The following is a 13540-nucleotide window of genomic DNA, read 5'->3' as shown; positions in this document are numbered from 1 at the left end:
CTAAAAAGTTACAAAAAAAGGTACTAAAAAGGTACAGAAAAGGTATAAAAAAGGTACAAAAAAGGTATGAAAAAGGTACTGAAAAGGTACAAAAAAGGTATAGAAAAGTTACAGAAAAAGTATGGAAAAAGTACAGAAAAATATAAAAAGATTTTGCTTCAGAATGTTTTTTTATCCAGAAATATACTTATTAAATACATGTCTTCTAGACCAATGAATTACTATTCATAAAACATCACGGAAATCTCCTTTCACTTTGCACATTTTCTTGAAAGACTAACAAAAGCACTATTTTTCGTCCTCATGGAAAGCTTTATTTCGAATAACAGACTCCTTCCATGGATGAACGCAGCAGTCATGTACTATTACACTGTCATACTCCTGCTCCTGTACAAGGCATTATCCACTATGTTTCTTTAGTATATATTATAACTACCGTTTAATGTAAACATAAAACCAACTTGTCATCAAGAATTAAGTATTTTTACTGCATAACACAGCACTCTAACTGGACTGTTATTAATACACATTGTATTGTATACTATATAAAATGTGTTAGCTGTTTGAGGCATTGTTACACAGGAAAGAAAAAAGTCTGAAATAATGTAAATGTTCCTCTTCTGGGATCCTTTCCTTGAGATTTGACTGACAATACTGCAAGAACACTGATTTTTCCAGGAGCTGATCAGGGTTCTTCTTGGGATTGACACGCTATAGTCCATCAAAAAGAAAAGAAAAGAAAACAGTTAGTGATCTATTTACATATTGTAACGCTGGTTTCGGTGTAATAACTTAATAACTAGGACAGGCTGAGAGTTAATTGGGTTATTATAATTTATTAACTAGAACACTGAAAATTTAAAGGACCCCATCAATTTCATCATGAGGCAATAAATAATATATATCTCCCATAATCATCAAGAACCCATCTGCCTAAATCACCGAGTAATATTGGTTGGAATTATATTGAAACAAAATCTGACCTTGGCCTTTGACCAAGTGACCTTGACCTTTGGTCATTTGACTCCATGCATTATTATAATGTTTAATTCTGACCAACTTTGCTTTAGCCTTGAAACAAAATATTTAATCAGTGAAAAAACGCAAAATTTGACCTTGACCTTGTCAGTTTACACCTAGTTTAATTCCAACTAAATTTGCTTCATCATGCCAAAACAAAATATTGATGAAAAGAAAAAAAAATTACCTTGACCTTTCAATCTAATGACCTTCATGAGCTTTGACCCTGGGTTTTGACATAATTTTGTGAACTGTACCTGGCCCATTTCGTGTAAATTTGTCAATAAATTCTAGAATTATTAGACAGCAGCAAAATTAGAGGGCTGGGAGACAGAAGTAATTACTATAGGCTAACAAACACAACTTATCATGTCAAATCAAAAAGAAGATACCCCCAGAGATATCATGTAATTGTATGATTATTATATAAATATCAATTTTATATATATCATATATACAAGACTGTTCTTTAGCCTAAGAAGGAAGAGAAAAGTGATTCCCAAATAAGGAATCACTTTTCTCTTCTTCTAGATCTTATTAATTTGAAAACAGAAGCCTAAAATGTTTCTTTTGAATAAGATCCATAAATAACTTTCTGAGAAACTTCAAAATTATAAAATTCAAAATGACAGCCTGTCAGCCATCTAGCATTGCATACAAGCTAATATATTGGGGGCGGGGATGATCAACTTAAAAGGGAAACTGATGGTGAGAGTAATCAATGTGTGTTAATTCAGCAATAAAACATTTTAAATGAATTCACATAAAATAAAAGAAGAAAGATTCTTCTCAAATTTTCCAATGGTCTATGTATAATAAATAAAATGTGCTAAAATTGTATATAGATTTTACTTTGTAGATCTATTTTAAATACGTATACTTTGACAAATTTTCAATTAGGACTTTATTTTATTGGATTTCCTTGAAATTTCACGCACACAACAAGTAACAATCCCTCTCATTTCTATATATATTTAATTTACCGTAGCCGATTCCGTAGATATTAATTGCATGTTAATTACATTTAAAAAAAAATAGTGTTGTGCGTATAATTAGGAATAAAGAACAAAATATTCATACTTACCATAAATTATGGTGCATATATTCGTCTATTTCAGTAAAAAATAGTAACAAATGTACGGGAAAACATGAAAAAAATTATCAGGTAACATAGCTGACGAATTATTGCCTACCCCAATATATAGTGGATCGAATTTCAAGAAAATCCATTGAAAAACGAAGTATATTATACATAAGTGTATATACTTTGGGACGTTCATACCAAACGCCATAAATGAAAAACGTGTATGGCCACATATATTTGTGAATCCATTTTAAATATATCATAATATTGACCCTGAATGTGAAGGTGAAGGATTAAAAAATAACCACTTGGCAAGCAAATTAAACTTACGATTGAAAGATGCAACATTTATAAATCGGCTGTGCGTAGGGGGCGGGTGGTCCGAGGATCATGAATGCTGGTGAATTTAGTCCTGAAACATGAAGTATTTCATATGAACATATTCACTCAATGTTGTTTAATGTATGACGATCGCGAGAGCGACAAAATCTGTGATTCGAAGACAAATTAGAACATAACTTACCCTGATTTCATGTCCGATAATTCAGTGTTTGCCGGTGAAAGGGGTATCATAAGTCGCCAAAAGCTAGACGAAATTTGATATTCTGTTCCCAGTTTGTCGATTGTATTCCGTGAGTGGGGAAATTAAATGTCGCAAATATATACCGTACTGTATATATAACGTGATTTTGTTCTAGGTCTAAGCTTTCATCACGTTTCCGTAAACAAACAAAATGGCCGCCACTTGTAATACAAATCTCCCGCTAAACTGAAGGGAGCGCCGCCTGGCGGTGGGTATACATGTGTATAGTAGGGCCAAGTGAACGAAGAAGAAAAATGTCGAATAAAGTTATTAGGCCGCCTACGATATCATGAGAAATCCTATCGATATTATTATATATATATATTTTAGTTGTTGTTATATATTTTTATTTAATTATTACTATGATTACTGCAACATCGTACTCTTTCACAGTGCACATGATTGCACACATGCATAAGTGTCTGTACAGAGAAACTAACGTGTCATACAGTACGCGTCAGGTGTTATGGTTCTCTTCCACCCTCAGGGTTACGAGTGTCACTCGAGTGTAGGGGATTAAGTACGCCCCGTGTTTCAACTCGGGTGTTTCCACCGGCCACCACCGGCCGGGGCCTGGCGAGTGTTGGGGATTAAGATCGTAGGAAAAGGTGTGAAGACTCACAGCTGGAGACGTGGTCGTGGTCAGAGTTTTGCGACCTTTCACCTTTACCTGTACTGATTGTTTTACCATGTAAAAATTCATTTACATGCTCCTTCGGATTTTGAGAAAACGTAAAATACAGTATAGCCGTAGATTGGCTGAATGATCATGAAGTCATACGTAATTTTTATTAATTGGCAACGAACTCGTGTCCTAGCTGCTATTACTCTCACGGACGTCAATTATCACAAGTATACCTGGTAAGGCATCAGTACGTGGGATGATTATCAATTTAGACAAAATATTTCTTGTGTTTTCAAAACAAGCACTAACTCATAGAGTTTTCGTACCCGTCTCCATCGCATCACGCCACACAAAGCGCCCGAACCTCGTCTTGCAGTACAAACTCTAATCCTTTATACACATGTACATGTAAATGTAATAAAGAATTTGTATATCGATTCAAGGATGAGCAAATGGTATTGATTTGAATTGTGTAACCATAATTATGTTTTAAACATTTGATCGCTGACGATATTTAACTAGTTATTGATGCATGCCGCGCTAACAAAAATGTATCGTTTGTGTTCTTAATTTTTTTTAATTGCACACATTTCCCTTAACTTGTGAACAAATCAAAAATTTTAATGAAAAGGTGCTACAATTTGTAATACCAGAAACATATATAACAGAGATAAGTAGCTCTCTATTTGCCCCGAAGTGATACCCTCATGAGCAAAGACCGATTTACCTGTGCCCGCGTGTGTGATAGGGGACAAGGCCTTCTCGATAAGGGATATGCTTGACTGGTCACGAATAAAAGTAGCCATGCACCAGTTGTACGGGTAAATAGCGATTTTATTTATCCCTAATACGCGTTTCTGGTAATGCGTCCAAATATTTTTTTTTAGTTTACTAGAAATTAATATGAATCTATGTAAATATACAATATACGTACATTGTATCTGCCTGTACATTGAAGTAACCGAGGCGTGTGATAGAGCTGCGGTCGTGTCTGGAATCATCGGTTAATATACTTATTATATAATTAGCGTCCGGTAGTAAAAAGGCGGTCATGAGCATATATGGCTTCATCAAGTTTTCATAATGATACCATGACAACTCTTTGTTTATTTAACATTCGGAAAAAAATTACTTTAAAACTCTACTCATACTCAAACTGTCAAATTGTAATAATTATATCGTGGCTCCTATACATATTATAAGTGTACATGTACGTGAAGTCAGCACACTCGATACACTAGTACCGATAACATATTTTCTGTTCAATATGCCACCTCGGAATATTACGAAAGGATGTTCAAACTGTTTAGTTGCATTTCATCAGAGACTTGTGTATATCAGGATATATACGTATCAGATTTCATGATACTAGTTTAGTTGTTCCGAGATCCAGGATTCTTTGTGATGGTAGTGTTACGATAGGCCAGGTGTATAGTGTTCAATGGGGACATAAACAGACAGAAGTGTCAGATGCTTTTTTTTTTTTTTTTAGTTAAGTTATTATTATATTAATCATTCAAGACTTACTTCAAAGTCAATCGAAAGCCGAGCGGGATTTACTCGCTCGCGCTCCAATCACGATATTGCTATAAATAACACAAACACCAAGGCGGCAAAATATCGTTAAATGTTACAGTGTTTTGTTTTCTCGATTTCCCGGTAAACATTTATGGTACTCATCTAGCTAGGATTTAAAAACTAAAAACGTACATAATTTGGAGTGTATATGTACCGTACATTTACAAAACAATACATCTGTAGTATCGCTAGTATAGATCGTGATTTCATTACATAAAACATATCTCCGTTTTCTCAACACCGGGCTGGGATACTGCAGAGACGTGTATATCAGATATATCACGTTTCTGTATACTGTAAGTACAAAATGTGAGTCCAGCTATAGAGTACCTGTACTGTACGACAAGGTATGTTCCAACAAACACATCACGGTATCAGGCAGTGTACATGTCAATCATGAATCAGGACCTTTGTTCCACTAATCCCCAACACTCTTCCACACCGTGTCGCGCGGTGTCAGTAAACAGGTGACCACTCGGGTTTTGAGCCGGTGTCAACCGGTGTTTCAACCGACATGCAACCGACCGAGTGAGTGGAAGGGATTAGACCTCGCCACTGTGGCGGTGATTGAGGACCATACCACCTGACGCGTACTGTATGTTCGGTTATATTCTTGATACCGATAATATTGTGCACAGGTGAGATACCCAGGTAAACTGGCCAATGCAACAAATCATAGGCAGTCAGGCATGACAACGATGTAACTAATTAATTAACGCCCCAGGACACCGCTATGTCAGCAGGTGAACTGGACACTCCTCAGGTACACAGGTATTTACAAAATTCAATGAGTTCGGTACAGTAGACTGCCGCTAATTATATTCTAATTGATGCCCCGAGGATGAAGTCTTCGGTGATCAGCTTGTGTCTGACGGGGTCGGTTAACTTTTGGTGCGTGGTCCCACTTTTCGTGAGGTAGCCTACACACATGATGTGCACGTTTCAGTAACAGCACTAACTAGGCTACTGTAATGCTACGAGATCAATTCTCCTGCAGATGTCCTTTGTGAATAATCTGACGATCTGGCTTATAGATATATGACCAATTGATTGTTTTGTTTAATGTGTTCACTGACAAAACATCGTGTGCGCTGTTTTCAGATTAAAATGTTTATTGCAATTTACGTCATATCGAGATCATAAAAACGCTTTACTTATATGGAGTTAAATCAAAGCGTCTGAGAGTTTGGACGATCAAAATGACACAAGTGTTACACACGTGTGTTTGTTTACCGCTGGAGTTTGTGTCCAATGCGGCATAATTGTGCATGCTACTACAAGATTAATGTCAAAAGCGCAAACATCCAGAAAATATGCGATGCACTGACAAAGACCATGCTATATTAATCCCATGGGGATGAATGAAGCTTGGGTTTTCCGGAAAATATTTTTGTGGGTGAGCGACCCATCGTCCCACGTGAAGTAAATTATATCATCATGTTCTATGTACGTACGTTTATGAACGTCTGTGTTGGGATATAACGAACTGCTTATCTTTTATAACAACTGAGTTTGTTCATGTCGTGACTTATCAATGCTAAGTTGTAATTATTCACGTCCTCTGAGCAATGATTGGTCCTCTGAGATAAAAAGATAAACTTTAAAAAAAACTGCCCCCCCCCCCCCCCCCAAAAAAAAACGCATTTCAAGGGTGTGAATATTGTACTAAAAATGCAATAAATTAAAAGTGAATACCTTTTTAGCACACCATCATCAGATGGTGGGCTATTCAAATCGCCCTGCGTCCGTGGTCCGTCCCTCCGTCCCTCCGTCCCTCCGTCCGTCCGTAAACAATTCTTGTTATCGCTATTTCTTAGAAAGTACTGAAGGGATCTTTCTCAAATTTCATATGTAGGTTCCACTTGGTGCCTAGTTATGCATATTACATTTTGGGACCGATCGGAAAACAACATGGCCGACAGGCAGCCATCTTGGATTTTAACAATTGAAGTTTGTTATCGCTTTTTCTGAGGAAGCACTGAAGAGATCTTTCTCAAATTTCATATGTAGGTTCCCATTGGTGCTTAGTTATGCATATCGTATTTTGGAACCGATCAGAAAACAAGATGGCCGACAGGCAGCCATCTTGGATTTTGACAATTGAAGTTTGGTATCGCTATTTCTGAGAAAGTACTAAAGGGATCTTTCTCAAATTTCTTATGTAAGTTCCCCTTGGTGCCTAGTTATGCATATTACATTTTGGGACCGATCGGAAAACAACATGGCCGACAGGCAGCCATCTTGGTTTTTGACAATTGAAGTTTGGTATCGCTATTTCTGAGAAAGTACTGAAGGGATCTTTCTCAAATTTCATATGTAGGTTCCCCTTGGTGCCTTGTTATGCATATCGCATTTTGGGACCGATCACCAAATAACATGGCCGACAGGCAGCCATCTTGGATTTTAACAATTGAAGTTTGTTATCGCTATTTCTGAGAAAGTACTGAAGGGATCTTTCTCAAATTTCGTATGTAGGTTCCCCTTGGTGCCTAGTTATGCATATCGCATTTTGGAACCGATCGGAAAGCAAGATGGCCGACAGGCAGCCATCTTGGATTTTGACAATTGAAGTTTGGTATCGAGATTTCTCAGAAAGAACTGAAGGAATCTTTCTCAATTTTCATATGTAGGTTCTCCTTGGTCCGTCGTATTGCATTTTTGGACCAATCTGAAAACATTGTCGACAGACAACCATTATAGCCAAATCTCAAATTTCATATATAAGTTTCCCTTGTTTAAAAAGCACTGGAGGGATGTTTCTCAATTTATACAGATTAGTAAGAGGAAGGGAAAAAAAGAGAAAAGATCAATCTAACATGGAACCTATGAAGATCATTCAATGGTGGGCACCAAGATCCCTCTGGGATCTCTTGTTTAATTTTAAATCTATATGTATGTTATTTATCAAAATATTTTTGATGCCTCTCTGGAATGAAAAATTTATCTATGCATGGACAATTCAACACACATTTCGGATTCCAATCACCTGTTACCTAGCTTACCTGTCGTTGAGGTCTTCTAAAGGCGATTCGCCTCTCTGACCCATCACAAATTCCCTACAGTTCACTGATAATTGTATTTTAATCAATTGTATGTACATTATTAAATTAAGATTTCCATTTAAATGGGGATTGAGCTTATATTGATTGAATTACCTGTAATAGAATTTCACTGTCACTGTCTTGTATAATTATTTGTGATTACATTTACAGTAATTATTATGTGTCATAAGCAAACATAAGATTTATTTAGTAATCTTATGGTTGTCCAGAAAAGATACAGACAAGTTTTGCTAAAAATAATCAGTCTTTTAAGATGTTGTAAATATTTTCTAAGTCCAGAAAAGGTACAAAAAAGTTATACATGCAATTTTCTAAGTCCAGCAAAGTTTTGCTAAAATTAATCAATCTTTTCAGATGTTGTAAATATTTTCTAAGTCCAGAAAAGGTACAAAAAAGGTATACCTCAAATTTTCAAAGTCCAGAAAAGGTACAAAAAAGTTATACCTCAAATTTTCAAAGTCCACAAAAGGTACAAAAAAGTTATACCTCAAACTTTCTAAGTCCAGAAAAGTTACACAAAGTTATACCTGAAATTTTCTAAGTCCAGAAAAGGTACAAAAAAGTTATACCTGAAATTTTCTAAGTCTAGAAAGGTACAAAAAAGTTACATCTAAAATTGTCTAAGTCCAAAAAAGTTATCAAAAGTTACATTCATTAATTCTAAGTTTTCAAAAAGGTACAAAAAAGTTATAACTTTTTATACCTTTTTTTGGTATGGGACGCCTCCTCAGGTATATTATATAAAATTTACATTTATAATGTGTGATGCTTACCTGATGTTGGGTTAAAATTGTCTTGTTGGCCCTATAGACTGAATCGTGATGTATGCCTCCTCAGGTATATTATATAAAATTTACATTTATAATGTGTGATGCTTACCTGATGTTTGGTTAAACTTGTCCCGTTGGCCCTATAGACTGAATCGTAATGTACGCATCCTCAGGTATATTATATAAAATTTACATTTATAATGTGTGATGCTCACCGGGTTATAGGTTAAACTTGTCCTGTTTGTTCTTGGTTGATGTACACCTTCTCAGCCATAGGTAGGATGATCTATGACGACATGGTTAAGGTGGTTTTGTCCGATTGTTCTCTGCTTGTAGAGGATGCGCCATGCTGATGTAGACTTGTGGGGATGACCTAAAAGATATAAGCCGAAAACTGAACAGTAAAATACTTAACAGAATAAGTGGTTTGAGGCTAAAATTTTCTGGATCAGACTAAAATCTAATATGGTTTAACTAAGCAACATAAGAAGTTTGATAACAATCTTTCAGGAGCTTCTCAAGACGTAGGGATAAAAAATGTTTATGGACAACAAACGGACGGATGATGTGATAATAAGACAGGAACCTATACATGAAATCTAAAAGATATCCAAGAAAATTGTTATGATGAATTAGAAATCGTAATGCTTAACTTCAATTGTCAGCCATTTTGTTTTCGGATCAGACTCAAAATAAAACTTGAACACTGATAGGAGTTATCTGCCCTTGATGGCGCGTGGTTGTGTTTTCTGAGGCTCCGAATATTTGTCTATTTTTTGGTATTTTTACCAATTATTCGACCTTATTATCGTCATATACAGTATCCTAAGAGGATGAGAGACGATATCCTTCACTAGACTTTCAACATACTTGATGCTGAAGTGACTTTTAGAGCCTGGAACAGGGATTTTCTATCCAGGTGAAAAGTACTCACGATCGCCAAGGATGTCAAACCAACTAACTAGATCCATGTAGGTTCACTTTAACCACAAATTTCACAAGGGAATAAAATATGAAGATGTATTGAAAGGACTTGAGAATGTTATTGACAAAAAAGACTAACGATTAGTGCAAATTACAGAAAGCATGTGCGTTATAACTGTGTGTGACGCTGCTGCAAAAAACAAACTGTTAATACATGGAACAGACCTAAGTGGTAAATCTGTGAACCTCCTGTTCCGAGTTCTTGGGACGAAAGACTCGGAGTCTGGTTACAAGTCAACCATTTATTTAGCACATGTTTTACATACGGGTTCTCACATGATATTACTTGACCCAAGCATCATACACTATTACTTTGCTCAAGAACAAGAGTACTTGAGACGAACCATTGAATACATATTAACATCTCCCTTTCTTTTGAGTAAAATGAAATTAACTTTGAGCAAACATTATTTACAAATGCACTGAAACATTATCTAAACTATTAAACACTTTAAATCATAATAAATTGTCAGCATTTTACTTTTAGCCGTGTCCATTCATTAGATGAAAATTGTTCAAAAACCTCCAAACCGAACTAACTATGAAAGTCTTGAATAATAAAACAACACTGATTAAAGAATACTTTTAAATGTCATTCATATGAATAATCATCCAGCATTATCCTCTTCACCACGCGTCCATAGCGAGTTGTAACTGGATGTCCAGGTAGGGTTTGTTTAGCGAACTTATCTGGAGATTCCCGCACAATCTCCTTATTACTAGATGCACGATTACGAGGACTGTTTGGAACCGTCTCGACATTGTCGCGGATATCACTATCGAGTTTCCTCGATGTGTCAACAGGAACACTTGGAACTTCAACATCAGGAATGTCGATGGCTGGATAGTCAATCGCGGTACTATGTGCGTATCCTTTTGTGTCGCGTTTCACTATTTGTAAATGTCTACGATTTCTCCGGTACCGTCCATTTGGTGTCGCGACAATGTATGACCGCCGTTCTGGGTTTGCATGTTCCACGCGACCCATTGTGCTCCATGATTTCTGATTGTCCAGCTTGATTCGAACTTCCTCTCCAGGGCTTAGTTCAGGTAGCTCCTTTACAGCATGGTGCTGGTTGTAGCTGTACGCATATTGCTCTTTGTATGCTTTGTCATGATCTCGGACTTTGTCCAAATTCGGCCATCTTGGATTTAGGATTTTCTCCACCACAGGCAGTGTGGTCCTGATTTGTCGTCCCATAATCAACTGGCAAGGACTGACTCCAGTTGATGCAACAGGTGTTGACCTGTAAGCCATCAAAGCTTTGAAAATGTCATCCTGCTTCAAGATTCGTTTCGCTATCTTTACAGCACTTTCTGCTTCCCCATTAGATTGTGGGTAATGTGGGCTAGAAAATGTCTGTTGGAAGTTATAAGAGGCTGCAAATTCACTGAATTCCTTTGAAGCAAACTGTGGTCCATTATCAGACACAAATTCCATTGGCACGCCCCAGTGAGCAAACATGTTCTTTAATTTCCCAATGACATTAGCACTGGAGGTGCTTGGTAAGTAGGCAATTTCTAAATACCTTGAAAAATAGTCCATCACTACCAGGTAAGTTTTATTTTCAAAGTCGCACAAGTCAGCAGATACCTTTTCCCATGGGCGTCCTGGCAACGGATTAGTTATCAGCGGCTCTTTCCTTTGCGATGGTTTATGGGTTTGACAGAACTGACAATTCTCGATTTTTTCTTTGATGTCCTTATTGATCCCTGGCCACCATACAGATATTGCAGCGCGTTCGCGAGATTTCGTTATTCCTTGATGTCCCTCATGTATTGTTTCGAGGACCTGAGCTCTCTGACAGTCCGGTATGACTATCCTATCTCTATATAATAGCAGACCATCTAATATTGTGAGTTCACCACGTGCTGCGAAGTAGCCTTCCATGCCCTCCTCGAGACATGTTGCACGCTCTGGCCATCCAGACTTTGTGAAATGAATCGCTTTCTGTGCAAACTTGTCATCCGATATTGCTTGTCTGATGCTAGCTAGCTTCCTATCTGAAATAGGTTGACATGATCGGACCGAGTTGACATACAGTTCTATGTCATCTTCACTTTGAACATGCGTCTCTGGTGATGTCATCGGACTACGCGACAGGGTGTCCGGCGCAACCAACAATTTCCCTGGGATATGTTCTGCAGTCGCGTTGAATCGACGCAAACGCATTAGTAATCTTTGACATCGAAGTGGTGTCCTGTCCAGGTCCATCTTATTTATGAGTGGCACTAGTGGTTTATGGTCGGTGAGAAGTTTAAAACCAGACAAACCAATGAGATATCTTTCGAATTTCTCACAAGCCCACACCGATGCGAGACACTCCTTCTCTATTTGGGCATATTTTGTTTCCGTAGACGTTAGGGTACGAGAGCAAAAGGCAACAGGTCGTAGCTCTACTCCATCCTGCTGAAATAGGGCCGCCCCAAGACCATAGCTACTGGCATCTGCACTGACCACCATTGACTTAGTCGCATCGTAGAAAGCCAGTACTGGTGTATCAGTCAGCTTTTCTTTCAGGTCGTCAAAAGCTTTTTGCTGCATAGCTGTCCAATTCCACACTTGGTCGGACTTGAGCAAGTCTGTCATAGGCTTCATGATGGTTGAGAGGTCTGGTAGAAATCTCCCCAGGTAATTTATCATCCCGATAATACGACGCAGCTCTGTTATGTCTTTTGGAGGCTCTAAGTCACAAATAGCCTCGATGCGCTTTGGGTTAGGTGATATTCCTTTGTCGCTGATCACGTGACCAAAGTACTCAATTCGTGATTTAGAAAATTCACATTTTTCTTTGTTCAATTTCAGACCGGACTCCTGTATCCTGTCCATAACCTTCCTCAAGCGCTGATCATGTTCCTCTAAAGTTTTGCCATAGATTATTGTATCATCAATTATGGCCTCTACTCCATCTAAACCAGACAATAACTCTGCCATTTTCCGTTGGAATATTTCTGGTGCAGAGGTTATTCCAAAGGGAACACGTCGAAAACAGAAACGACCGAAAGGTGTTATAAACGTGGTCAATCTGGAACTATCAGGGTGTAGTGGTATCTGATAAAACCCACTGCTTGCATCCAGTTTTGAGAATACTGTAGCTCCAACCAGTTTGGGCGATATGTCATCGAGTGTTGGTAACATCAGATGTTCGCGTTTGACACCTTCATTTAACTTTTTCAGGTCTACACATATCCTCACATTTCCATTTTTCTTTACAACTGGTACCATGGGGCACACCAGTCAGTAGGCTCAGTAACTTTTTCGATAATACCATCCTTTTCCATTCTGGCTAGTTCCTTTTCCACATTTTCCAAGATAGGGAATGGTACTCGACGAGCTGTTGTGACACAATATGGTGTGATGTCAGGTTTCATTTTGATTGTTACTGGATCACATTTCACCAGACCTGTAGTACCGAACACTTCACTGTCAATAGTTACCTCATTAAGTCTCATAATAAGGCCCATTTGAACTGCCACATCCCTGCCTAACAGGTTGGTCGCCTCTGTACCGCGGACGACATACACGTCAAATTTGTACTGAATGCCCTTGTATTTTGTAGTGGCCTTGAACTTTCCAATAGTTGACAGTTTACCCCCAGGACTCTGTAGTGTTGAACTGACTTCACTCAGTTTTGGCCTTTCCTGTAGATGGTTGTATGTAATCTCAGAAATGACACTAATATCTGCGCCCGTATCAATTTTCATGGTAACTAGGGATTGGGCTATGCGCAGTGTTACTGTCCATGGATCACCGTTATCTCGACATGTAATTGATCCCAGAAAGAATGGTTGTTGATCATTATCCGTCTCGTACACCACTTCTCTGACTTGTTT

At 37.8% G+C, this 13540-nt stretch overlaps 1 protein-coding gene and 1 long non-coding RNA gene across 3 annotated transcripts; both read right to left on the bottom strand.

The window, feature by feature from the left end:
* Window positions 1-291: 291 nt before the first annotated feature.
* Window positions 292-3091, bottom strand: LOC117317352. 2 transcript variants are annotated; one of them, XR_004530179.1, is made up of 3 exons: window positions 2628-3091; window positions 2435-2516; window positions 292-711 (listed from the first exon to the last, which is right to left on the bottom strand). It is a non-coding gene; the product is annotated as an uncharacterized LOC117317352 (long non-coding RNA). The 2 variants fall into 2 exon arrangements; XR_004530178.1 differs by lacking the exon at window positions 2628-3091 and having other exon boundaries at window positions 2435-2606.
* Window positions 3092-10298: 7207 nt separating this feature from the next.
* On the bottom strand, window positions 10299-12641 carry LOC117317534 (uncharacterized protein K02A2.6-like). The gene has a single exon (XM_033872348.1). The coding sequence runs from the start codon at window positions 12639-12641 to the stop codon at window positions 10299-10301; it is 2343 nt and encodes a 780-aa protein (XP_033728239.1).
* Window positions 12642-13540: the final 899 nt, after the last annotated feature.

This window comes from Pecten maximus, chromosome 19 (assembly GCF_902652985.1).
Source record: "Pecten maximus chromosome 19, xPecMax1.1, whole genome shotgun sequence".
Lineage (NCBI taxonomy): Eukaryota > Metazoa > Mollusca > Bivalvia > Pectinida > Pectinidae > Pecten > Pecten maximus.
Note: the sequence above shows the minus strand (reverse complement) of the source record. Positions and strands in the feature narration are given on the sequence as shown.